The sequence below is a fragment of the Dipodomys merriami genome, unplaced genomic scaffold (assembly GCF_024711535.1).
Source record: "Dipodomys merriami isolate MVZ:Mamm:240054 unplaced genomic scaffold, mDipMer1.0.p SCAF_56, whole genome shotgun sequence".
Lineage (NCBI taxonomy): Eukaryota > Metazoa > Chordata > Mammalia > Rodentia > Heteromyidae > Dipodomys > Dipodomys merriami.
The window spans coordinates 6,004,445-6,031,403 of NW_027206135.1; the positions used below are offsets into that span (position 1 = coordinate 6,004,445).

The 26,959-nt window shown below is 46.9% G+C and overlaps 1 protein-coding gene and 7 non-coding genes across 8 annotated transcripts; 5 read left to right on the forward strand and 3 right to left on the reverse strand.

The window, feature by feature from the left end:
- Positions 1–251: 251 nt before the first annotated feature.
- Trnae-cuc (transfer RNA glutamic acid (anticodon CUC)) lies at positions 252–323 on the reverse strand. The gene has a single exon. It is a non-coding gene; the product is annotated as a tRNA-Glu (tRNA).
- A 487-nt stretch (positions 324–810) lies between these two features.
- On the reverse strand, positions 811–882 carry Trnag-ucc (transfer RNA glycine (anticodon UCC)). Its single transcript has one exon. It is a non-coding gene; the product is annotated as a tRNA-Gly (tRNA).
- A 621-nt stretch (positions 883–1,503) lies between these two features.
- Positions 1,504–1,575, reverse strand: Trnad-guc (transfer RNA aspartic acid (anticodon GUC)). Its single transcript has one exon. It is a non-coding gene; the product is annotated as a tRNA-Asp (tRNA).
- A 532-nt stretch (positions 1,576–2,107) lies between these two features.
- Trnal-cag (transfer RNA leucine (anticodon CAG)) lies at positions 2,108–2,190 on the forward strand. Its single transcript has one exon. It is a non-coding gene; the product is annotated as a tRNA-Leu (tRNA).
- Positions 2,191–3,766: 1,576 nt separating this feature from the next.
- Positions 3,767–3,837, forward strand: Trnag-gcc (transfer RNA glycine (anticodon GCC)). Its single transcript has one exon. It is a non-coding gene; the product is annotated as a tRNA-Gly (tRNA).
- A 1,979-nt stretch (positions 3,838–5,816) lies between these two features.
- On the forward strand, positions 5,817–5,887 carry Trnag-gcc (transfer RNA glycine (anticodon GCC)). The gene has a single exon. It is a non-coding gene; the product is annotated as a tRNA-Gly (tRNA).
- A 3,289-nt stretch (positions 5,888–9,176) lies between these two features.
- On the forward strand, positions 9,177–9,249 carry Trnav-cac (transfer RNA valine (anticodon CAC)). Its single transcript has one exon. It is a non-coding gene; the product is annotated as a tRNA-Val (tRNA).
- Positions 9,250–14,984: 5,735 nt separating this feature from the next.
- On the forward strand, positions 14,985–25,835 carry Cfap126 (cilia and flagella associated protein 126). Its single transcript, XM_070000213.1, has 6 exons — positions 14,985–15,164; positions 20,123–20,271; positions 23,839–23,901; positions 24,108–24,188; positions 24,963–25,139; positions 25,440–25,835. Exons 2-6 carry the CDS (start codon positions 20,245–20,247, stop codon positions 25,650–25,652), a joined length of 561 nt encoding a protein of 186 aa, XP_069856314.1. The 5' UTR covers positions 14,985–15,164; positions 20,123–20,244; the 3' UTR covers positions 25,653–25,835.
- The last annotated feature ends 1,124 nt before the right edge of the window (positions 25,836–26,959 follow it).

Below are 26,959 nucleotides of genomic sequence, written 5' to 3' on the forward strand. Positions count from 1 at the left end.
GGAGATGTTGGCTAAGGAAGGGAAAAGCAAAGGGAAGAAGCTGAAGGTGGCAGGGTGGGGTACCAGGCCGGGGAACAAGCAGGCAAGCAGTGATGCTGCCTGCAGGAGGAAGGGTGAGTGCGCAGTTGGTTGGGGCCTGGGAGGAGCGCTAGTCCCAAAAGGGGGTGGGTGGAGTTGTGTGGTGGAGGCAAGCTGGGAAGTGGAAGGGCAGTGAAGAAGGCAAGTGAAAGTGGGAAAGGAAGAAGAAAGGCTTCCCTGACCGGGAATCGAACCCGGGCCGCGGCGGTGAGAGCGCCGAATCCTAACCACTAGACCACCAGGGAGCGTGCCGCTGCCTGCACGGAGCACTCGTCCTGCAACCCAGCAGCGCTGCCGGACACTCACCGCCTCTGGACACCTGCCATCCACCGGCCCCGTGGGTTGGAGGTATGGCTGGCCAAAAAGACAAGGACACTGGCGAGCCGGTTGCCTGGCCGACCTCCCCCTCGCCCTCCCCCTCCGCCTCCCCCCTTTGCCCGTCTCCACTCCTCCTCCCTCGTCCCTCCCCGTCAGCCAAGGCAAGGCACAGCAAGGCAAGGCAAGGCAAGGCAAGGCAAGGCAAGGCAAGGCAAGGCAAGGCAAAGCAAGCGGCAGCTCTCCTCCTGCCTGTAGCCGCGAGCAGCCCGCAATCCTGGCCGGCTGCGGCAGTGTCCAACACAACACGCGTGCACTCCGGCACCCACGCCCTCTCCTCCCGCGCGCAGGCCGAGCCACAGCTGGAGCTGGCTAAAAGGTCGGCCGGCTGCATTGAGTCGCCTGGTGCTGCAGCGTTGCGTTGGCCGGGAATCGAACCCGGGTCAACTGCTTGGAAGGCAGCTATGCTCACCACTATACCACCAACGCCACACGCCACGGCCAGCGCACACAGCACGCCGGCGACGGGCGCGGGCCACAGCTCCTGCGGGGAAGGAGGCGGGGGTTGCGGAGTGCGGGTGCCGGTGCCGGTGCGGGTGCGGGTGGGGGGGAGCGCGTGTCTCGCACCTCACTTCTCTGTGGGCTGGGACACGCGGCGCTGCCGGGCCAGCCCGAGCCACACACGCACGGCCCGTCCTGCGCCACGCCCGAAGCTGCTGGCTGCCCCGCAGCCACGCAAAGGGACGGGTTGGGTCCAGCCTAGCCTCCTGGTTCCTGCGGGGCGCCCTCCGAGCTCCCGCCGCCTGACTGCTCCCGAGCCCTGCGCGGCACGCCTGCGGGCTGGACGCGGGCGCGGCGACGCGACGGCCGACAGCCACAGCGTCTCCCTTGGTCCGACCCGCAGCCCAGCACCCCCACTTGCAGGGCCCGCTCGCCGGCTCGTCTGTGAGTCCCGACTGGTGGCTGGGCGGCAGACGCCGACGACGGCGAGCGAGAGGTGGAAGGCGAGCGCTCGGGCGCTGGCTCAGGGGGCCTGGAGCTGCTGAAGTGAGGACGCCTTGGAGCAGAGAGGCCGCGCTGGGTGGTGGGCAAAAAGAACGCCACAGCGGCCTCCCCGTCGGGGAATCGAACCCCGGTCTCCCGCGTGACAGGCGGGGATACTCACCACTATACTAACGAGGATGACGCCGCCTGCCGTCGGGACACAGGCCCCTCTCCCACAGCCGCCCGGACCCGGACCTGGGGCTCGCATCTGCCCTATCTGGCCTCCGACCCCAAGCCCAAGCCCAAGCCCAAGCACGCGCGGCCGCGCTCTCCCCACAAGCCCGGCCCCACCCGCCTGCCAAGGACCCACCCGGGGCCACCTGCCGGCCGGGGTCACCTGCCCGCCGCCGCCGCAGCCGCCGCCGCCTTCGCCTCGGTGCCTGTGCGTGCGGAGCCGAGCAAGAAGCACCGGCCGGCCCGCAGCGGCTGGTTGCGCGCCTCCAGCTTGCACGCCGCGCGCAGCCGCCGCTCGATTGTGGGGGCGGGCGTGCGCTGGACCTCGCGGGACTGAGACCCTAAGCCTCCCCGCTGACCCCGTTTGCCCTCCGACCCCCAGACCGGCAATACAGCGCGCCGAGCGCACCCCGGTGGAACGTGGCTCCCGGCCAGGGCCAGGGCGCACGCCTGGCCCTGGCCAGGCGAGTGGAGAAGCCAGCAGCTGCGCCTCGCCGTCAGGATGGCCGAGCGGTCTAAGGCGCTGCGTTCAGGTCGCAGTCTCCCCTGGAGGCGTGGGTTCGAATCCCACTCCTGACAACCTCGTCTTTTGGCCACAGACACTCAGGGAACCCTGCCTGCGGCCCGCCCACCCCAGCCAACAATCACAGCACTACCTTGCCTTCTCCTCCTGCCTTGCCCTCGCTTTCTTGCCACCCTCCCTTCTATCTTGCTCCTCCTGTCGCCTCTCCCTCCCTCCCCTCGGGGGTGGCGGGCAGGGCCTTCCACCCACTGTCAAAGTCCATTCCCAGGCACGCACACACGCACGACCCACCAACTCAGGTGGAGCTTCACCCCTTCCATCTACCGCTCCCTCCTTCTTTCCTCCAGTGGCTTGCTCTGCTGGCCCTCCACCTTCCATCTCCCCTTACCCCCACCGTTCTACACCCGCACACACAACAAAAGACATGCGCACGCGCGCGCCTGTGCGCGGGCACACACACACACACTCAAGCCCAGTGATCCCCACCAACACAACCCTAACCAACAAGCCCACACAGTGACAAAGACAGACTGACTGGTGGCTGCCCTGAGCCCAGCAACCGCTCACACCTGTGCCATTTGGAAAGCCCTCCCACCCATCCCACAGCACCGGCTTACCACAGCAGGGCCCAGGCAGCCACTCGCCCAAAGCCGCACATTTCTGCACACCGAGGCTCTAGGGGACAACCCTGTGCCACTTCTTGTCCTGTTCACCAGTCTCTGCCCCACATACCCCCCACCCCGTCCTCTGACTCGTTCCCTTTTCTCATCCCGTTCTCACAGCACCCTGCCGGGGTTCACGCGCTCCCTGTCTTCCCATCCTCCTCCTCATGGGACAGCTTGCCTTGGGGTTGGACGCGCTGGCTGCATTGCTTTCTCTGCCCGCACTGGCCAACATCTCTCACAATGAGGCACACCCAGGCTAGGCTCGCCAGTGAGAGCCAGACCCCAGGAAAAGGACAAGGAAGGGCAGCGCAGGGCAGGGCAGGGCAAAACAAGGGAACAAAGGTGCTGAGCCATGCCAACACAATGACCGGCATGAGTGGACAGGGCGGCTTAGCTCCAGCCCCGGCGTCGACCACCTGGACACCACAAAGCACCCCTAAGGGAAGGCACAGGGCCTGGGCTGTGGGAACACACCAGGGCAGCCCCGCGCCACCGCAAGTGGTGCCTCTGACCTGTGCATCGTACCACACTGGCCAGGCCAGGCCAGCCAGGCCGGGCAAGCTTCGTCAAGAGACGGCATCCACACTTTGGAGAGTACTGGTGGCTGTGGAAACCATGGCACTCAGCCACTCACGGAAGCACGCCGCATGGCACGGCAGGGCGGGACGGACACACGTTGCACCTCCTGACCCAGATGGCAAGGGGGAAAGGAGTGAGTCTACACCTCGCTCACCACGCCCCTTCCCTGCAGCACCGGGCGCCCCACCGCTCCCTCCTGGACCGACTGACTGTTTGGGAGCCAACCTTTTTTTCTACTTGCCCAGCTGCTGGCTCCCTGTGCCATCCAGGATCCCGGCGCACTCTTGAAGCCAGCAGTTGCTCACAGGGCAGGGAGGCAAGGGCCGGCCCTCGCCTCGCCGACCTGGGAGCACATCTGGGGCATATCCAGAAGTAGCACATCATCTATGCATGGGTGGTTCAGTGGTAGAATTTTCGCCTGCCACGCGGGAGGCCCGGGTTCGATTCCCGGCCCATGCAAAGCACTACCATAGCATATTTTGCTCCCGTGTGTGCTCTGCTCCTTACTTCCCTCCTTTACACACATGCACACGCACATGCACTGCCAAACACAACTATTCCTTTGCCCTTTCTTGCCCACCACTCCTTCACTCTAACCCATTTCACACAAACACAAAAGCAGCCCACCACACTGCACCTTCATCCCAGCCTGCCACACAATCTCCTCACCCTCTGATATCTCCTACCCATGGACATGACCACCCTCACTTCAAACTCCTATCTAGTCCACAAACTGCACTTTCCCAGTGGCCACAACACCTGCTCCCTGCTCGCCCACCAGGCCCCACCATCATCCGCGCACACCAGGGACCTCTCAGGACTCCCCATAGAATCATCCCATGTCCACGTGGCCACCTTCACTGTGTCGCCCAGAGCCACAGCATGTCTTCGAATACCCCCACTGCACCACAGCTGACACCCACACCTGTCTCCACCCTCACCCCACCCACAACTCCTCATCTCCCACAACTTGGTTCAAGGCTCACCACTTGCACCTCGTCTGCTCCTTGGGCATCACTGTATGAGCCTGGGCCTGTACTTCATTACATGTCACTAGACTTCATTCCATAAACTCGCCCCGTGCAGGTTTGGTCTCAGTGGAGAAGTGACGCCACCATTCTCTTGTGCACTAGCTTTGCCTACCGCTACTCAACCACTGCACACACCATGTAGTGTGTGAAGGGTGGGGGTATAGAGTCATTCTCCCAATCCGATTCTGTGTGTGTGTAGGGGGGGAGTCTGTGTGTTTGTGTGTCTCTCTGTGTGTCTCTCTGTGTGTCTGTGGTCTGTGTGACCCACTGCCTGTCTCTGGGCAGTCACTCTTCCAAAAGCCACATGGGGGATGGGGACTCTAGAAGTGCCCAGGGTGACCTCCTGATCTGGTCAACAGTTCTCGGGACCTCCGTGTCTTCCTACCATGTCCCCAACCCCTTCCATTCTCTCTGCACCCGGCTGAGGGTGATGCTATCGGTGTCTTGCTGGGAAACGGACCTCCTTCTCCTCTGGAGACTGCTTGGCTCAGAAATGGGAAGGGGGATGTCTTTCTCTTCCCAGATTGGCCAACACCTCTCACAATGAGGAACAGTGAGGCAATAGACACCAGTGATAGCCAGACCACCACCACCACCACCACCACCACCATCAACACCACCACCACCACCACCACCACCACCACCACCGCCGCTGGAATCAGACAGGAAGTGGAAATGGGAGCAGGGCAGCACAAAGCAGAGTAGAGTAGAGCAGAGCAGAGCAGAGCAGAGTAGGGGTGACGAGCCGAAACAATGGCTCAGGTGAGTGGAGTGTGGAGCATAGGGCCAAAGCCTTAAGTCTGGGTCACGTGGGTGGCTAGCCACAGCTCCAGCACTCAGCACCTGGACACCACAAAGTACCCCAAGGAGAAAGCACCTGGCCTGGGCCATAGGAACATATCAGGGCAGCCCCTCGGCGCCAGGAGTGATGCCGCTGACCTGCACGTCGGACCAGACAGGACAGGAGAGGACTGGACAGGCGAGCTTTGTCAGGAGAGGACATCCACGCTTTGGAGAATGCAGGTAGCCAAGGAAAGTGTGGCGCTCAGCCACGCATGGCACACGGCACGGCACGTCCAGTGTCCTGACGGACATACAACGCTGAACCCAATCGGCAGTCCAGCAGGGATAGCACAGGATGGGGAAAGTGCACTCCCCGCCCACCCCACCCCCTCCCTGCAGCAGTAGGCACCCACGGCCCCCTCCTGAGCCCACCGTCTGGGAGCCAGCCTTGCTTTCTACTTGCCCATGGCCTGGCCCCCTGTACCATCATGCATCCTGTGCCACCGCGGACCCTGGCGCACACGTGAAGCCAGCAGTTGCTCCAAGAGGGCAGGGAGGCAACAGCTATGCCTGGCCAGCCTGGGAGCACATCTGTGCCTTGAGCAGCAGGCCTGTGATGACTGCGCATGGGTGGTTCAGTGGTAGAATTCTCGCCTGCCACGCGGGAGGCCCGGGTTCGATTCCCGGCCCATGCAGTACATTGCCAAATCTTATTTTGGCCCTTAGCCTATGCACACATGTGCACACACACTCACACACGCTCACAGTCACACAGAAAATATTCCTTCTTCCATCTTTGCCCACTACTCCTTCACCTCACACCATTTCAAACACACACAAACACACACCCCACCACACTGTACCTGTATCCTGTCCCGGCACCCCATCAACCCCCCTTCTGACATCTCCTAACCCTGAATGTTACTACCCTCTCTCCAAACCACTAACTAGCTCACAAGTACACTTTTCCAATGGCCACAACACCTGTTCTCAGCTCTCCTACATGTCCCACTATCATCCGTGCATACCATGGACCTCCCGGGACTTCCAGTGCTACCATGCCCCATGAATACTGCTGTCTCCCCTATGCCACCCTCAGCCACAGCACGTCTTTGAATCCCCACAGCAGCACAGCTGACACCTACCATCTCCACCCTCACCCCACCCAATCCCCTCATCTCCCATAATCCACAACTTGGCTCAAGGCTCACCACTTGCACAGTGTCTGCTCCTCGGGCATCACTGAATTACCTTCTCAAACATGAACTTGTCCCTTGCAAGGTGTGGTGGTCTTCATGGAGAAGAGATTTTACTGTTGAGTCCTCCATCCTTGCCTACCACTGTGAACACCTTGTAGTATTTGAATGTTGAGCAGTGCTTTGATATTCCTGTCATACTGCCATATTTTCTCTAGTACTTTCTGATTCTCTGGTCTATGTGTTTTTCTGTTTCTTTCTCTGACCACTGGATCTTGATATTATTCTACCTTCAGCCCACTTCCAGTAAATTCCTTTTTGCCTCCATCGGAGGCCCATTTTATACAGCCAATTTAGGACACTTATCTATATTCCCTGTGCTGCACATCTCCAGAACCAATGCTCCTTGCACAGGCTTTCTCTCACTTTTCCTTCAGTAAGCACTCATGACCTCCCTCCTCCTCATTCCTTAGATTCCTATCAGCTTAGTCTGACTCAGAATCTACCCAGTCCACCTAGGAAACCGTAGGTATGGAAGCATCACGTAGATTATAGAAGAAAAAAAAAATGACGAGAGAAGGAAAGAACCTATCTGAAAATATTGCCAGCAATACTTTTCTATTTTTGCCCTGATTGTTGATGCTTTCTTCACCTAAAGCTACTTGCTACCCTTTCATCTGGGAGGTAGTCTGCAATTTAGCACATATCCAATATTTTTATCCATCTCTAAAATACCCATAAATTAATGTTTTGGGGAGGAAGTATACTTGAATTTAAATTTAGGTTTCGTGCTTAATAGGCGAGGCATAGTAGGTAAATATTCTTGTAGCCCTTGAATTATTCTTGAGAACTTTTACCTTGAAGTGTTACCCCAAACAGTACAGCATTTCTCTCTTGTGACCTAGTAGCTTATTTTAGTGCTTTCTTCACTGTGATCTTGGTTTGTTTTCTGGTCAGGCAATTGTGTGTGTGTGTGTGTGTGTGTGTGTGTGTGTGTGTGTGTGTGTGTGTGTGTGTGTGTGTGTGCGTGTGTGTGTGCCAATCCTGACTTGAACTCTGGGCCTGGGCACTGTTCCTCACTTTTTTTTCCCCTCAAGGCTAGTGCTCTATTACTTGAGCCAGGCCTCCAACTCCAGCTTTTCGATAGTGAGGTTAGAGTCTCAAGTACTTTCCAGCCTGGGTGGTTTGCAGCAAACCTACCTCTTTTTCTTTTAGAGAGGCCTTGAATTTGTCAGTTAGTTAATTTAAGAGGGATTGATTTTATCTGAAACTTCAAGAGTAGTCTCCAAGTGATAGCAGCCTATCTGACCCATTTTATACACAGTATGATTACTGCCTAATAATGAATTCTGCAGGATATAAACACTCTTCCATTGGATATGAGCAATGAAGCCAGTACTCTAAGTTGGGAATTTGGGACATTTTTAGAGTATGAGTACACTATCTACCTGAGAATAGTCAACAAATAGAGGAAGAAAGGCTAATCTAAATAAAGATTTTCCTGAAGCCTGCATATACCTAGCACATAGAATTAATATTTTCCCTTTGTTGTTTAAGCCTATTTAAACAAACTTTCTATTTAAGTGGCGTAATCTGAAAATGTCTCTGCTTACAACCTAGCATCACTCCCTCAGACATGGCTGAGTCTCACACTCTCTCTCCCAGCTCATTTACACAGCCCCTGTGATTAGTCACCCCACAATCCACCTCTGCTATAGGTTCTAGCTTCCTTTCTCTTCTAGGGTTTATTCATCTCAGGAAACTCATTGAAAGCAGTTAACAATAAAAGGTAGTAGAGATGGAGAAAGTGAGAGTAAATGAGGGGATCAATACAATTAAAATTCTGCAAGTGCGTATGTGAACAATTAGCAATATACTAAAAATTGAACACCAGTAATGTGAAAGTTCCTGTTGGGTGAGTGTACGTCTGTGTGTGTGTGTTGTTTTTACAACCAAACTTGTTGAGATTGGCCTGGGAATTAGGGAAAGGGAATGGGGGAGTCTGGGAGGGGTGAATCAGAATAAGGTACATGGGATGAAGATATGGACATGCCAAAACAAAAACTCTTGCAATAATTGATGCTAATATCAAATAAAAATAATACAACAGGGTTTTAATACTTTTGTTGTCGTATTATATTTAAAAAATGAGAACATGTAAAAGTGCCTTCTAAAGACAAACCTGAGGTTTGTTGTTTCAATGTTTATTGTTTCAAATAGGACCTGAACTCCCTCAAGTCCAAGCCCATCACTTGGGCGTCCTGGGGGGGGGGGACTGCATTTTTCTCCACTCCCGTGGCAGAACACACGCGCTAAGTGCCCTCGGGTGGCCTGACCAGAGCAGTGCACACCCCTGTACCCACAGGATCAGAAAGTCTCCCCAAGGAACATTGGGGAAGTCTGGGCATGCTGCTTCACCGCCTCAGGGATTCTGGCTGGGGTCCTAATCGTGCAGGCATTCTCCAGTTCTCCGTGTCTGCCGGACTCTCTCGAGCTTGCTGAATATTTCCCCACGCTGGGTGAGGGGGGTGCCCAATGAAGCTTGTTGAGACTGGTTTGGGAATCAAGGAAAGGGAATGAGAGAATTGAGCGAGAGGTGAATCTGATTAAGGTACATGCGATGTCGATATGGACAAGTCAAAACAAAGCCCCTTGTACAATTAATTGATGCTAGTATCAAGTAGAAAAATACAACAGGGTTTAAATACTTTCATTGTGAGCTAGGCAGCGATACAAAGATGAAAGGTTATGCTTCAAGGGTTATCCCTATCAGGGCCGGCAGTAGCTTGTTTCCGTAGTGTAGTGGTTATCACGTTCGCCTCACACGCGAAAGGTCCCCGGTTCGAAACCGGGCGGAAACAAGGTCCTTTTGCCTTTTTTTCCCCTCTCTTAAAATAATCTGCCAGGACTGGAGATCTTGGGGCTAAGCGGGTTGGAAGGCGCGAGCCCAGCAGCAAGAAGGCACCCGTTGAGGTCCCTACGGGATGACTTGGTTCATGTGGACCAAGACTAATGTTTTGGTTTTCTTTTTCTTTGCTCTTCTTTCTTTTTCCTTCCTCTCTCCCTCCATCCCTCTTTCCTTCTTTCCTTTGGCTTGAACTCAAGGTCTGGGCTTTTTGCTCAAGGCCACAGCTCCACTTGTGGAGTGTGTGTGTGTGTGTGTGTGTGTGTGTGTGTGTGTGTGTGTGTGTGTGTGGTTAATTGGATATATGTGCCTCATTGAATTTCCTACCTTGGGTGACTTTGAACTTCAATCTTCAGTTCTCAGCCTTCTGAGTAGCTAAGGATTACAGGTGTGAATCATCAGCTTTTGTTTTGTTTTTGGCCTGGTTTGTTTGCTTATTTGATTCTGCAACTAGACTTTTGAAACTGGCATGCATCTGTGCTTCCGTAGAACCCTTTCAGTTTCTGTGTCGTGTCCTTTCTGACACTCAGAAGGAACTCTTCTTTCTCTCCTAACATTCATATCTCAGATACTGGTTTTCCTGTGGGACAAGCTTCTGAACCTGAGTTTGGTGACATGTTAACTTGGCTTATTTTATGATTCATCTTGTTCTTATTATTTTGTCATTGTTTCTTTCTTTGGTGTGTGTGTGTGTGTGTGTGTGTGTGTGTGTGTGTGTGTGTGTGTGTGTGTGTGTGTGTGTGGCACTGGGATTTGAAGTCAAAGTCAGGCACAGGCTGGTGAGCTATCACTTGAACCATGACTACAGCCCTACTTTCTGCTGGTGATTTTGGAGATGAGTCTAGTGAACTTCTCTGTCTGGACCTCTTTGGATTGCAGTTCTCCAGATTTCATCTTCCTAGTAGGTAGGCTCACAGGCATGATCCATCAGTGCCTGACTTGTTCCTTTTTTTTCTAGTAATATTCATTGTATGGGCATTATCTTTCATCTGTTGATTACCTTTTTCATTGTTTCCCATTTGGACACATCACACATAGAACTTCTGTGAACATCTCTGGGCAAGACTTCATGAAGATGTGCTCTATACCTATATTCCTAGGTATTTTCCAAAGAAAATGACTGAGGATGACTGAGTTGGGTGATCCTCCTCCTCTTCCCTCTCCTGCTCCGCTTCCTCCTTCCCACATCCCCAGTCCCAGTTTAACTGTGAGTTTTCTAAAATAGATGTACCATTTTACATTTCCACCAGCATTTCATATTAGGGTTTCAGTTCTTCCACATTCTTTCCAATGTAGAAGACATAAAAAAAAAAAAAAAAAGAATCTGCCCTTGAACCAGACTTGATTTTTTGACCCAGTTCAAACATGTGACTTCATTTATTCAGCAGCCCCTTTTGGCTCCCAGTGTAAATATGAACTCAAAACTAGTACTTTCCTCCCAAATATTCATATTTGAAAATTGGTCTGTATTCATAAATATTTTTCTAAAAATATGATGAAACAAATATATGTCTATACATATATATATATATATATATATATATATATATATATATACATATACATATATATCCACCACAATAATTTTAGATGGATTTTTTGTTGTTGTTGTTAGGGCCTCGAACATTCACTTGGCTTTTTTTGCTTATAGCTGGTACTCTGGACCAGTTGAGCTATAATACCTTCACTTCCTAGATAGATTTTTTTTGGGGGGGGGGGGCTGGTCATGGGGCTTAAATTTAAGGACAGGATGCTGTCCCAGAAGTTTTCTGCTTAAGGCTAGTACTCTCCTTCTTTGAGCTACAGCTCCACTTCTGGTTTTCTGGTGATTAACTGGAGATAAAAAAGTCTCATGGAGGGGATGGGAATATGGCTTACTGGTAAGAATGCTTGCCTAGCATGCATTGAAGCCCTGGGTTCAATTCCTTGGTATCACAGAAACAGAAAAAAAACAAACAAACAGGAAATGGTGCCCTGGCTGCCCAGGCCCTGAGTTTAAGTCCTATGGACTTGATCCTCAGATCTCAATCTCAACCTACTGAGTAGTTAGGATCACAGATGTGAGCCACCAGCTCCTGGCTCCTAGATGAATTTTTTTAAAATTACTTTATTATTGTTTTAGAGGTGATATACAGTAGGGTTGCTTTTACATATGTTAGTTAATAAGTATATTTCCTTCCTTTTGCATAGTATCCTCTATTTCCTCATTCTCTCCTATTCCCTCCCTCCCATCTCCGCCCATGAGTTGTGTAGTTCACTTTCATCAATATCCAGTGTAGCCAGTGGGCTCTGCTGCTGCACTTTTGCTCCCGTTTTCTACTAATTCTGTGTCCTCCCCACACCTTCTGTCTGATGTGCATGTGTATATACCACATATGAGGTAAAGAATCAGAGTCATCAGAAAACAAAAAGACAAATCAAGAAAAGGTTCTTTATTTCCTTATCTTTGGAATTCATTTCAGCATGTATATTACTTTATGCACATATGAAGAGGTGCTTAGGTATTGCAATTTGGTGATTTTCTCTTAAGATTATCATCTTTGGGTCTCACTGTGAGTGTTTAGAATCCTGTATAATTTGTCATGTCCTAGATAGATCTTAATAGAGTGTTAATCTCAATCCATTGGGGTTAATATGTAGTATTTAACATATGCTTGTTTCTTTTTTGTTGTTGTTGTTGTTTTTGTTTTGGGTCCGGTTGTGAGGCCTGAACTCTGGGCCTGGGTGCTGTGCCTCAGCTCTTCAGCTCAAGGCTAGCACTCTACCACTTGAGCCACAGCGCCACTTCTGGCTTTTTTCTTTTTGCTTATGTGGTGCTGAGGAATCGAACCCAGGGCCTCAGGCATGCAAGGCAAGCGCTCTACCACTGAGCCACCTTCCCAGCCCATATGCTTGTTTCTTAACTGTTGTACACATGGGGCTTGAACTCTGGGCCTGGGCGCTTTCCCTCAGCTCTTCAGCTCAAGGCTAGCACTCTACCACGTGAGCCACAGCACCACTTTCGGTTTTCTGAGTAGTTTATTGGAGATAAGAGTGTCAGGCCTTTCCTGCCTGGGCTGGCTTTGAACTGTGATCCTCACATCTCAGCCTCCTGAGTATAGCTAGGATTATAGGCATGAACCACTGGTGTCTGGCTGTGCATGCGATTTTTTAAAAAATTCATCATGATGGTTTTATTATTGTTCCTCCTGTTGTACACCCTGGTCCTTTGTTTCCAGCCACTAGAATGGTACCTACCTATTTTACTTTGCTTTCCTCTATGATTGATGTCAGATTGTCTCTTACTCTTTTCTCTAACAATACTGTCATATCTTTTTCTCTTTTTTTTTTTTTTGAAAATTAAACTCATATTTTGTTTTACTGTCAGGGAAGACATAGAAATTAGTTTTAGGGAAGGTGGCTCAGTGGTAGAGTGCTTGCCTCAAATGCATGAGGCCCTAGGTTCTATTCCTTGGTACCACATAAAGAGAAAAAGTCAGAAGTGGCACTGTGGCTCAAGTGGTAGAGCAGTAGCCTTGAACTGAAGAGCTGAGGCACAGCGCCCAGGCCCAGAGTTAAAGTCCCAGGACCAACAAAAATAAATAAATAAATAAATTAGTTTTAAACAGAGAAGACTTTAGACAAAAGCTAGATTTCATTGAGACAGAAGTGACTATAAAGCAATAGAACACCTTCAAAGAAAACTGAAGTCAGGTACCATGTGCTTATACCTATAATCCTAGCTACTCAGGAGTTTGATGTCTGAGGATCGCAGCTCAAAACCAGTCAAGGCAGACAATCCTTGAGACTGCAATCTCCATTTAGCCAGCAAAAAGCCAAAAGTGGATGACCAACACACCCACACCCCACACCCCACACAAAGCAGTCAAGTGTAGGAAGCTCTGGGGTCTCAGGCATTTCTCTGGATAAGATTTATGCTAAGATTATGGACATAGCCCAGCAATGGTGGCTCACACCTATAAGCTGATCTACTAAGGAGGTTGAGAAATGAGGATCACAATTCAAAGCCAGCCCAGGCAGGAAAGTCCGTGAGACTCTATCTCCAATAAACTACCATAAAACTGGAAGTGGCCCTGTAGCTCAAGCGGTGTAGTGCTAGCCTTGAGCTGAAGAGCACAGGGACAGTGCCCAGGCCCAGAGTTCAAGCCCCATGACCGACAAAAAAGAAAAAGAAAAGAGTATGGACATGATTATGGACTTTTCTGCAACGGACCAGCTCGGCCAGAGCACTGGGACTGACAGGACAGGGATCTCGGGATAGGTGGGCAAGGAGTCGGTGAAGTAATAAACAGACACAGACTCAAAAGAGTTGCATCTGAGTGTATCTTTATTGAGGAGAATTAACATTTTTATACAGTGTATGATTGTGACATAGATTCTTTGTTTATTTAAGCACGTAATCAATTTTTAAGCATTAATGGGTTACATGGAAATTGATGACTATCCCACCAACTGTTTAAGCTAAGTGGTGCGAAACAAGTCTAGCATATTGTTTAATACAATACATCATCTATTCAGCCTTTTTATGTTTAATAATTAACAAACCTAAGACAGGGCTGAACTTATATTGCACTCCTTTTATTTTTTCCATATATTTTCAAGTCCCTTTGAAACCATCCTACAAATCCACTTCCAGGTTGAGTCAGGCATTCTTCGTTTTCTATGATTTTAATCCCAATATTTGTTCACGTAAATTTTTTATTTTATTTTAAACTATCTTGTTATTTTTTTTGGGGGGGGGGTCCAGTCGTGGGGCCTGAACTCTGGGCCTGGGCACTGTCCCTCAGCTCTTCAGCTCAAGGCTAGCGCTCTACCACTTGAGCCACAGCGCCACTTCCGGTTTTTTTTCTTCTGCTTATGTGGTGCTGAGGAATCGAACCCAGGGCTTCGTGCATGCAAGGCAAGCACTCTATCACTGAGCCACCTTCCCAGCCCTGGGAGGGCATTTTCAAGAACGGGGACCCAGGTAGGGCTTACCTAATAAGGTGTCCTCAAAGCCCAGATGGCCATTTGAGAGAGGTATAGGCATATGACCATAACTATAATGACATGTAAATGAAGCTTCTGGCTAACCTCTGGAGTTATGACAAGTGTCTCTTAGGCTTGTTTCTGGGTGTGTGTGCTTAGGTGTGCCTGAGTGTATGCAGGAGTAATAGCTGGGCCAGGCTGTGGCCTGGACACTGACCCTGCACACTGGCCAACGTCTCCTGGCTAACCTTATGTGACAAAAACATCAAGTGCAGCAGAGGATCCTGAGACCAGAAGGTAGGCAGTCGGAGTTTTCCGGAAGCCAAGGGCTGGTCTGCGGATGGCCCCGCTCCACTGTAGCCCCGCCTCGCCCCGCCTTAGCCCCGCCTCCTGTAGATGGATTGTCCCGCCTCCTGCCTGTGGGTGGCTCCGCCCCATTATGCCCGTGCCCGGCCCCGTTTCCTGATCGCGCACGGCCCCGCCCCGCCCCCTGCTCCGTTAACTCGGGTCCACTGGGGGAAGTCTATAGCTTCCGGTAAGTGAGGTTGGAGTCGAGCCGGAAGATAGGGAAAAGGACTGATCTCATTTCCCGGCAGCAGAGCCGGACGGGACAAGGCGTGGACTTCGTGTGAGGGAGGCGGAGCCGAGCGCAGGGTGTGGCGAGGGAACGGAAAGCCATCCGGGCTCCCTCCCCGCAGGGCAAGGAAACCCGGCCTGTGTTCCCGGCAGGGGAGCGGTGGGCCCGTCCCCGAACACGAACACGTCATACTAACGTCTGCCCGCTTGTCCCCGCCATTCAGGGGTCCACACCCCAACTAATCCTCTGGTCCCAGTTGTGTGTCATTTCTGCGGGAGCCTGTCAAGTCGGGAAATTGAGTTCCACAGTTGGGAAATTCTCTTTAAGTAACTTTCAATCTTCATGTTGCTAATATGCTAATATGTCTGGCGCTTATTTTACATTTATTCTGTATCAGTTTAACTTAGTATAACTAATACTCTTTAATGATTTGGTAAACATGTATTACTGAAATGCTACAGATGAAGGAATAAGGTTGTAAAGAAGGCGTTATCAGCCTTTTGGCTAGGATCAAGTGTGATGAGATGTGTTTCCGATTCTATCAAGTAATGGTGCTGGGTCTAAATTCTGATTTTTTATAATTATTTTATTAATCTATTTTTGTTGATCGTAGGGCTTGAACTCAGACCCTGGGTGCTTTTCCCTGAACTGTTTCACCAAAAGGCGCGCGCGCGCGCACACACACACACACACACACACACACACAAACACGATTCTTACCAAGAAATCTTTAACTCCTGCATGGCAGAAAATGTTTCTCTTCTCCATTTCTTGCTCCTTTAGACCTATTATTTTACAACAAAACTTTGCTAAAACTTAAAAGAAAACCCAGAATATTTTGGGTATATCGGGGCTAAAGGAAGATGTAATAGTAGTCTCCATTAGAGGGAGCCTTAGTCTCAGGAAGGGAAATTAGCTCAGCAATATGAAATCTACAGAGACACATCTACAGATGCATGTATGTGTGTAGCAATCTATCTCTATGCACATGCATACTTTGTTCAGAATTGTGTTTTCATTTCCTATAAGAAAATGAAAGGCTTGGCCGTGTGTCAGTGGCTCATGCCTGTAATCCTAGCTACTAAGGAGGCTGAGATCTGAGGGTCATGGTTCAAAGCCAGCCCTGGCAGGTAAGTAACCATCAGGAAACCATCAGAAAACCGGAAGTGGTGCTGTGGCTCGTGGTAGAGTGCTAGCCTTGAGCTGAAAAGCTGAAGGAGTTCAAGCCCCACGACCTACAAAAGAAAAAGAAAGGAAGGAAAATAAAGGCCATGGGGGACAGGGGCTATAAATAGTTTAAAACTTGACTAGTAACTTGGTTGGATACAATCCTGTTAGCTAAGGAAATGAAGTAAAAGCCAGATCTCCAAGCCAACACCTATACTGCAAGTAGCATGGAGGCTAGTAGCTATATAGCTTGTGCTATAGCTTGATGATATTACTAGTGACAGTGATTCAAGAAGTCAGCCTGTCTCATGAAGCATACTAATACATGAAATAGATAAGTCTTTAATAACAATTGGTTACTCATCATTTTTTTAAGCTTTAAAATTCTGTCATGGGAAGAAAAATATATTAAAAGTTGAAGTTGCTGACTTGGGGGCTATTATAAATTCGTACATGGTAGTTTAGCTAACAATATAAATTTTTTGTAAGCGAGAGTCTGTACTTCTAGCTCCTCAGGAAGCTGAGATTGGCTAGTCTGGGCAGTGCTGAATGTGTCCATGACAGAATCAAATGTGGGTTAAAAATTTTTATTGTTATTATAAAGGTTATATACAGAGGGGTTACTGTTCATAAGTCAGGTCAAGAGTACATTTCTTTTTTTTTTTTTTTTTGCTTTTTAAATTTTTTTTTATTGTAAAGATACTATACAGAGGGTTACAGTTACATGAGTGAGGTAATGAGTACACTTCCTCTTGAGCATTGTTACACCCTCATTGTTTTCCCCCTACCATCCCTTCCCTCCCTACCTTCCCCGAGGTTCTTTTTTTTTTTTTTTATTAAGTGATTACATAATTTCCAGAATTTCACAGTATTGTGGAATAATGATGCTCATTTAAAGTCACAAGTTCATTCTAACTTTCCTGGAGCAAATTGTCTATCATAGTCTATAACATATTGTTCACATGTTATACACCATACATGTGATCAGCAGCATGGGGATATTTAGTAGTGGTCTGACCAGATGAATGGGAGTTCTTTGTTTCTTAAGTACTGTTAGTTTTGTAGTATAACCTAACATTTTGGATTTATCATCCACTTATCAGGGAGACCATGTACCGTTTGTCTCTTCGTTCTTGGCTTACCTCGCTCAACATGATTCCTTCTAGCTCCATCCATTTCCCTGCAAATGCCATTATTTTGTCATTTCTAATGGCTGCATAATATTCCATTGTGTATAGATACCACAATTTTTGGATCCATTCATCTGTGGTGGGGCATCTGGGTTGTTTCCATATCCTAGCTATTGTGAACAGTGCTGCAATAAACATGGAGGTGCACGTGTCCTTGTATATTGGTTCCTGTTGTTCAGGGTAGATGCCTAGAAGTGGTATGACTGAGTCGTAAGGGAGGTCAATCTTTAGCTTTCTAAGGACCCTCTAGACTGCTTTCCAAAGTGGTTGTATAAGTGTACATTCCCACCAGCAGTGTAATAGGGTTCCTCGTTCTCCACATCCCCTCCAGCATTTGTCATTGGCTGATTTGTGGATGTGGGACATTCTGACTGGGGTAAGGTGGTATCTCAGGGTTGTTTTTATTTGCATTTCCTTCACCACTAGGGATGATGAACATTTCCTCATGTGTTTCTTTGCCATTTTTATTTCTTCATTTGAGAAGTCCCTCTTTAGTTCCCTTGCCCATTTAGTAATTGGTTTGTTAGGTTTGGGAGGGATTAGTTTCTTGAGTTCCCTGTATATACAGGATGTTAACCCCTTGTCTGATATATTGCTGGTAAATATTTTTTCCCAATTAGTTGGTTGTCTTTCTAGCTTGGTTGCGATAGATTTAGCTGTGCAGAAGCTTTTTATTTTAAGGTAGTCCCATTTGTCGAGTCTCTCTCCAACTTGTTGTGACCCTGGGAAAGAGTACCTTTCTTTTTGGAGAGTGTTACCCCCCTTCCCTCACTCTCAAATGTGTTTTTTGAGGAGTGGAAATGATTATGAAAGTGTTAAAGACATAGCACAGAGTCTGAAAGCTAAATAAAAACATGAAGTTTTTTAGTTTTTTTTTACATGCCTAGCATGCATGAAGTTCTGAGTGGGATCTCCAGCATGGTGAGGGGAAGTGGGTGTCCATAGGCCTTTCACTTTAGAAAGAAATGAGAACCACAGGGCCGAAGTATCTGAGTTTTCATCTAACCTCACATTATGCAACTGGTAACTGTCAGATACTAAGATATTTATAGGTAACAATTGTTTTACACCATCTCTAGAAGTGTTAGGAATATCCATACACTTGGTATGTTTGGTTGAGATGAGGACTTCAAGGGGAAGAAAAAGAAGGGACTACCTGGAGGTTGGTGGCACATTTCTATTAATATGAGCTACTTTGGAGATAGAGGCAGGAAGATGGTGAATTTGAGGCTAACCCTAGCAAAGTTAGCAAAACTAGACTAAAAAGGTACAGAAAAAAGGACTGAGGGCATGGCTCAAGAGGTGAAGTGTTAAGCCGGGCGCTGGTGGCTCACGCCTGTAATCCTAGGTACTCAGGAGGCTGAGATCTGAGGATCGCGGTTCAAAGCCAGCCCGGGCAGGAGAGACCGTGAGACTCCTATCTCCAATAAACCACCAGAAAACCGGAAGTGGCGCTGTAGCTCAAGTGGTAGAGGGCTCGCCTTGAGCTGAAGAGCTGAGGGACAGTGCCCAAGCCCAGAGTTCAAACCCCACGACCGACAAAAAAAAAAAAAAAAAAAAAAAAGAGGTGAAGTGTTTTGCCTAGTATGCTGCAGATCCTGAATGGCCACAGAACAAAAAGGATTAACAATTATCCTTTACAATTTTTTCTTATCTCAATTTTATCTTTAAAAATTTGCATTATTATTAATAATTGTGTGTTGTGTGAGGGGGTGGGAGAGAGGGAGGGAGAATTTTGTTGTGTAGCCCAGTCTGGCCTGGAATTCTCAATCTTCCTGCCTCATCTTCCCTAGTCTTAAATTCATAGCTGTCTGCTACCTCACCCATTTTTAAGTTATCTGTTTAATTGGACTACTTATTTCCTAGTTTTCCCTATCACCTTGACACCTTTACAAAGCACACTTTCCCTCCCTTATTAATTCTAACAACCTGAAATGGGTATCATAATACTTTTTTTTTTTTTTTTCATCTTGCAGTACTGGGGTTTGAACTTGCTAAGTAACACTCTACCATTTGAGCCCTGCTCTTCAGCTCTAGAATACCAATTTAGATTAGTCCAGGATGCTTGCCTGGACAGTTATTGGGATTGTGTCCTGGCACCAACACTTTACTTTCCAGGCTCAATCTCCCTGCACTAGTTCCTGATTCCATCTAAGCCCAGCCAATACTATGCACCTGTGTTTAGATTCTGTGATTTTAGAGAGTAATGGAAAAGACAGGAATTATTTTTTTTTAATTTTTATTATTTTATTTTATTTGTGAACATACTGTACAGAGGGGTTACAATTACATGGGCAGGATAATGCGTACATTTCTTACCAAGCATTGCAGCCTCTCCTTTGTTTATCCTTCACATCCCTTCCCAGCCTCCCCCAAGACAGGAATTATTTAAAGACCAAGGACCAGATACATTTTTCCTTGAGAGTAAATTTGAGGAGTCATTTACTTTTTAGATATTTTCCCTTTGTTATTGTACCTAATAAACCTAGGCCTGGGTCCTATTAACAGTTATCTTACCAGTATTGACTACCCATTACCTTTGGCATTATGTAAACACTTTTACTTTGCAACAAAACAAAACAGGCTATTTTAAAATACAAATGAGTCAACAGATATTTAATGAAGGGAAACCGTTCCTTTGTGCCATAGAGTTTTATGTTTTAATTTTGAATGAAGACTCAAATCCCAAGTTCTGAATCTATAGTCTGTTTACAACCCTATACTGCCCAAGGAACCTGGTTTTCAGAATCCCATAATTTGTTAAAGTGGCTAAAGTTGCTAGTCAAGGACAACCTAAAGGTTTTTAAGCAGGGTTATGCTGGGGGGAAGGAGGGAGGGAGGGAAGGAGAGAGGCGCTGCTGTTTAGCTAATTTTCTTATATTTACTCCGTCCATCATATCTCTAAACTGAAAATTAACCTGTTTCAGAAAGCATGGGAGCAGTGTGAGCCAAGGAAATAATAGGCAGCACACCCTTGCTGATTGGGAGGCAGTCCTGAAGGTCTGCCTCCAGCGGTTACCAGGCTACTGAGTGTAAACAGCACTGGATTATGGCCACTAACTACAGTGCTAACCAGGTATGTTCTTTCTCCACTTCTTTAATTTTGTGTCCCAGATTCTATCTTTGGACTGACCCTTCCTATAGGATTCTGATCTTTGAGCAGATACTGAGAATGGGTTACAATCGTGTTTTACCTCAAGATTGGGAGGGGCAGCCAGGAGCCAGGGGCTCAAGCCTGTGAATCCTACCTACTAAGGAGGCTGAGATCTGAAGGTCGCAGTTCAAAGCCACCCCGGGCAAGAAAGTCCGAGAGACTCTTATCTCCAATAAACCACTAGAAAACCGGAAGTGGCACTATGGCTCAAGCAGTAGAGCGCTTGCCTTGAGCTAAAGAGGCAGGGACAGTGCCCAAGCCCAGAGTTCAAGCCCCACCACCGACCCCTACCCACCCCCCCCAAAAAAAAAGATTGGGAGGGGCTAGGGACAAGCTAAAGGTATCTCTTGGTTGAAATTTCACGATGTAAACCTGTAAACCAGAAGTCAGCATTTAAAAAAAGCAGGCCAGGGCTGGGAAGTTGGCTCAATGGCAGAGTGCTTGCCTTACAAGCATGAGGCCCTGGGTTCGATTCCTCAGCACCACATAAGCAGGAAGTGGCACTGTGGCTCAAGTGGTAGGGTGCTAGCCTTGAGCTGAAGAACTGAGGGACAGCGCCCAGGCCCAGAGTTCAAGCCCCAGGACCAACAAAACAAAACAACAACAACAAAAAAAACCCCAACAGGCCAGTGAGTACATATTTCAGGCTTTTGAGCAAAGTAGGAAAACAAAGCTATTGTGTAGATATCTACATAAGATGAATGATTTCAAATAAGTTTTATATTTTGCAGTACTAATTTGGCAGTATTATTTTATTTTTAAATTTTTATTATTAGTTTTGAACTCAGGATGTTAGACTTGATAGGCAGGTGCTCTACTGCTTGAGCCATGCTCTTAAGTTTTGGCAAAATTTTAAATGTAGGGGCTGGGAAGGTGGCTCAGTGGTAGAGCGCTTGCCTTGCATGCCTGAGGCCCTGGGTTCGATTCCTCAGTACCACAAAAGCAAAAAGAAAAAGCCGGAAGTGGCGCTGTGGCTCAAGTGGTAGAGTGCTAGCCTTGAGCTGAAGAGCTGAGGGACAGCCCAGAGTTCAGGCCCCACAACCGGACCCCCCCCCAAAAAAAAATTAAAATGTAACAACTGAATACAACTATTTGTGGTACTAATGAAAAGAATGCAGTTCTTTGGTGGTAAGAAATTATTTTACTTAATTCAAAGTTAATGTTCTTCAGTGAAACCTGTTGAAATTTTTAGAAGGAAGTGGAGTAAGGAAGAATGATAGAGGGGAGTTAGTGTGACAAGGATACATTGTATACATGGATGGAAATGTCACAATGAAATTTCCTCTTCTATGCCTAATGTATGCTGATTTAAAAATAAATAAATAGGGCTGGGAAGGTGGCTCAGTGGTAGAGCGCTTGCCTTGCATACATGAGGCCCTGGGTTCGATTCCTCAACACCACATAAGCAAAAAGAAAAAAAGCCAGAAGAGGCGCTGTGGCTCAAGTGGTAGAGCACTAGCCTACTAGCCTTGAGCTGAAGAGCTGAGGGACAGTGCCCAGGTCCAGAGTTCAGGCCCCACGACTGGACCCCCCCCAAAAAAAAAAATAAATAAAAAGCTAGCTGGGTGCAGGTGACTCATGCCTATAATCCTAGCTACTCAGGAGGCTGAGCTCTGAGGATTGTGGTTCAAAGCCAGCTGGAGCAGGAATTTTTGTTTGTTTGATTTGTCAATCATGGGGTTTGAACTCTGGGCCTAGACACTGTCTCTTAGCTCTTCAGCTCAAGGCGAGCGCTCTCCCACTTGAGCCACAGCTCCACTTCCAGCCTTTTCTGTTTATGTGGAGCTGAGGAATAGAACCTAGGGCCTCATGCATGCAAGGCAAGCACTTTACCACTGAGCCACCTTCCCATCCTGCTGTGAGATTTTTACCACCAATTAACCACTAGAAAACCAGAAGTGGTGCTGTGGCTCAAGTGATAGAGCACTTGCTTTGAGCTGAAGAGCTTAGGGACAGCGCCCAGGCCCAGAGTTCAAGCCTCATGACTGACAAAAAATAAATAAGAAAATAAAAAAGAAAAATAAAAAGCTAACAACAAAGTTAGTTTTTGTTGTTGTTGTTCTTTTGTTTTGAGGCAGGGACTCTAATTGATTGGATTCAAATTTTGATGTGGTTCAGGCTGCCTTCAAACTCTTGATCCTCTGGCCTCAGCCTACTGAGTGCTGGGATTACAGATCTGCTCCTGCCTTTTGCCATGTTTATAAACCATTTAAAAAATTTTTGGTACTACTACTGGAGCTTGAACTCAGTTTTGCTTATGGCTGGTACTCTACCACTTAAGCCCATGCTTCTAGTTCCTGTCTTTTGCAGGTTATTGGAGATAAATCTCTTAGATTTGTCTGCCTAGGCTGGCTTTGAACCTCTAACCTCAGAGCTCAGCCTTCAAAGTATCTAGGATATGGACATCAGCAACTAGTTCCCTGCTGTATAATGTGTGTGTGTGTGTGTGTGTGTGTGTGTGTGTGTGTGTGTGTGTGTATGTATGCACACATGTATGTGTGTGACCCTAGGGCTTGAACTCAGGGTCTGGGCACTGAGCTTTTTTACTTAAATTTAGCGCTCTACCACTTAGGCTACAGTTCTGGTTCCAGCTTTTTCAGTGGTTAATTGGTCAAAAGAGTCTTGTGGACTTTTCTGCCTATGCTGCCTTCAAACTGTTATCCTCAGATCTCAGCCTCCTGAATAACTAGGATTACAGGTGTGAGCCTACAATGCTGGGATTTGCAAAGACTTTTAATAATCATAGAATAATGTTTTACTTTTTTCATAATTACATATTGTCTGTGTTAAACATGTTTTTCATTTGTTCCATCTATAAAATTGTCTTTATCGATACTCTTAATTTTTGGTACACTTCTCATGGTTTCTACCTGTATAGAATGGACCTTAGCCAGTTTCAATAAATCACTTTATATGCTCTTTAAAAAATCTCTAGGGTTGGGAATGTAGCTTAGTAGTAGAGTGCTTACCTAGCATACATGAAACTTTGGGTTTGATTCCTCAGTATCACATAAACAGAAAAAGCCAGAAGTGGTGCTGTGGCTCAAGCCCCAGGACTGGCCAAAACAAAAACAAAAAACAAAAACCTCTAGCAGTTGTGAAACTTAAAGTTCATTCTAGTAGTGTTTAACTCAATAAATCCAAAATATTATTTGAACATTTAATCGGTGTTAAACATTATAATCAGATTTTGTTGTACTAGATCTTCAAAATCCAATGCATTTCATATTTACAAAGCACCTAGTCAAATTTCATGTTTTCAATAGATACATGCCAGATTGTACCCACTAAACTAAATTAACCCTGTACCACCCAGCATGAACAAGGTCCTATGTTCAATCCTCAGCACTTTAAAAACAAAATGAATTACATCCTAATTCCAGGATGTAATTTTGAACATACATGGCTGTTCAGACCTTTGTTTTAGTCATGATTTCCTAGAATTGGGGCCTGTAACCCACACAAGTATTCTCATCTTTCTCCCCACAGTATGAGAAAGCCTTCTCAGCCAGGTATCTGCAGAACTGGTCTCCTGCCAAGCCAACAAAAGAGGTATATTATGTTCATTGCCTCTATAAGGATAGTTTACAGTACTTTACAGTATGCCTACATACCTTATAATTCCCATGGTCTAATCCCTTTTAGCCTTGTCTAAACTTTAGCCCTCCCCATGACCTTAATCCAAGCCCACCAGATACTTCTTTTTCTCCCTCCCTCTTTTTCATTTCAATAACTTCTCTCTCCCACCTTCACCACAGACAATTTCTACCCAAGAAGGCTATACTCAGATTATTGCTGATGATCGAGGTCATCTGTTGCCTTCTGTGCCCCGTTCCAAGGTGAGATACAAATCTGGATTCCTATCAAGAAGGTAAAGAACTGAGGCATATAGCACTTGGGAGATTACAGCCACTATCTAGAAAATTAAAGTTTAATCTAATTTTTTTTGGTAAGTAACCCAAACTTGAGTTTTTTCAACAGAAGAGTTTGGTTTAACATACAAATCCTTAAAACTGATGAGTGATTCTTATCAACAAATGTTTGCAGGTGAGACATTTATGCACAGGACTCGTCACACTTACGCCAAGGATGCATATTAAGTCAGCAAAGGAGTGACTACAAAACATGAGATTATGCTTTCAGCTTTGTTTCATGTTAAAGTAACTGAGTTTTTTCAGGGATGTGTGTTTTTATTTTATTGTGGTGCTGGGAATCAAACTCAGAGCAGCCTTTATGTTATGCAAGTATACTACTACTCAGCTAAAACCCCCAATTATCCTTATTTCATTATCAAGCACTCCCAAAGGTAAAGAATAGAAATAAGCTGGGTACTACAGGTGCTCATAAATCCTAGCTACTTAGGAGGCTGAGATCTGAGGACGACAGTTTAAAGCAAGGAGACTCTCCAATTAATCACCAAAAGGTCAGACGTAAAGATTTGAAGCAAGTAGTAGAGTACTAGCTGTGAGCAGAAAAATAGCTAAGGGACATTGCCTAAGCCCTGAGTCCTAGCCACAGTACCAACACAAAAAGAAAAAGGATGGAAATAAGAAAACAAAAGTCCTCCAACAAGAAATCTCCTGGCCCTGTTGAGAAATCCCTTTTCCTTTCAGGCAAGTCCTTGGGGTTCTTTCATGGGCACCTGGCAAATGCCTCTGAAGATACCTCCTGCTCACGTGAACTTGACCTCCCGGACAGCTGCTGGTGCTGCCTCCCTCACCAAATGGATACAGAAAAATCCTGATCTACTTAAGGCCTCTAATGGGCTTCAGCCTGAAATTTTAGGCAAGGTATCTATTCTTTCCATCTTCACCTCAAACCTTATTGTATTCTCAACAAAGTGTAGTTATGCCACCTTTAGCCCAGTAGGGGAGCACTAACCAATTCTGTTTTTTCCAGCCTACTCTTTAATCACGTTCTGAGGTCTGAAGCAATGAATTAATCTAATCTGAAGGGGAGGTTAAAGTTTAACTATTCTTGCAGGAAACATGTTTACAGTATGCAAATGGAGATAGAATTCTAAGGTGGATTGGGAATAACCTGGGCTTGATGAGAAACATGATTGTCTCTCCCACTCTAACTTTAACCAGCCCAATGATCCAGACAATCAGAAGAAACTCAGGAAGGAGTCTGTCACGAAGACTGTACAGCAAGCATCAAGTCCAACCATAATTCCAAGATCCCCTGCTATTCAAAATTCCCCAGATCATTCCCAAAGCTCACACCCTTCTGCAGGTCACACTCCAGGTCCCCAAAGCCCAATCAGCTCTCCTGAGAGCGTACCTGGAAGCCCCATGTGCTAGAACACTAAGCAGGTCTTTTATGTAACCACAACCCAGAAATGCAAATCTACAACTCCAGGAGCTCAAGAGGCCACACTGAGAAAAATCTGTCTTGGAGAATAAATAAGACTTCAGTCAGAAATGTGTAACAGAAAAGTTATAAAGACAAATTTGAACAATAAACATTGTTGAATCTTTGGCTGATCTGGATTTTCTCTTCCTGCTACACCTGCTGCTTATAAGTCATAATTAGGATTAGGGAAGGAAGGGGATGAGAGTTTGATAGGGGAGGGGTACATCGTGTGCATGGAAATGTCATAATGAAACACCCCTTTACAACTAATACATACTCGGGCTGGGAAGGTGGCTCAGTGGTAGAGTGCTTGCCTTGCATGCATGAGGCCCTGGGTTCGATTCCTCAGCACCACATAAGCAAAAAGAAAAAAGCCAGAAGTGGTGCTGTGGCTCAAGTGGTAGAGTGCTAGCCTTGAGCTGAAGAGCTGAGGGACAGCACCCAGGCCCAGAGTTCAGGCCCCACGACTGGACCCAAAAATAAATAAATAAAATAAAAACCAAAAGTAGGGATTGTTTACTAGAATATATGCATGTGTTTAGAGAAGGAAGAAAAGATATGGAAAACCAATGTAGAAGACAAAAATCTAAACAAAATATAAAAACAAGATATGGGGCTGGGAAGGTGGCTCAGTGGTAGAGTGCTTGCCTCGCATGCATGAGGCCCTGGGTTTGATTCCTCAGCACCACATACACAGAAAAAGCCAGAAGTGGCGCTGTGGCTCAAGTGGTAGAGAGCTAGCCTTGAGCTGAAGAGCTGAGGGACAGCACCCAACCCAGAGTTCAAGCCCCATGACCAACAAAACAACAAAAAGTAGGTTATTTTTTTTAAAAGATATGGAAGACAGAAAAATCAAGATGACAAGTATTTCTACTTTTTATCCTAAATTTATTTTGTTATAGAAATGAATTCATGCTCTTCTACTATCCTCTTCAGTAACTGGCATAGTAAGAAGCAATCCCCAAAGCCAGAAAGTCCTCTATCCCTTTCCCAGGGTCCTATTTATCATTGGCCATACTCTGCATCTTCCTGTTAAATTTAATGCCCTTTCCTAGTCTCAATATCAGTGTTCCCTCCTGAACACTTGTTCCTCAAACTATAGAATACAGTTGATGGCTATCAGACTTCCTAGGGCCAGTCTAGCAAAAAAGGGGAAGTAAGCATTACTTAAAGACTTTGGGAACTGGATAGACTAGTGGGATAGTAGATCCATATGACTTTCTTTCCAACTGACAGTGAATTAGTTACTACTTCT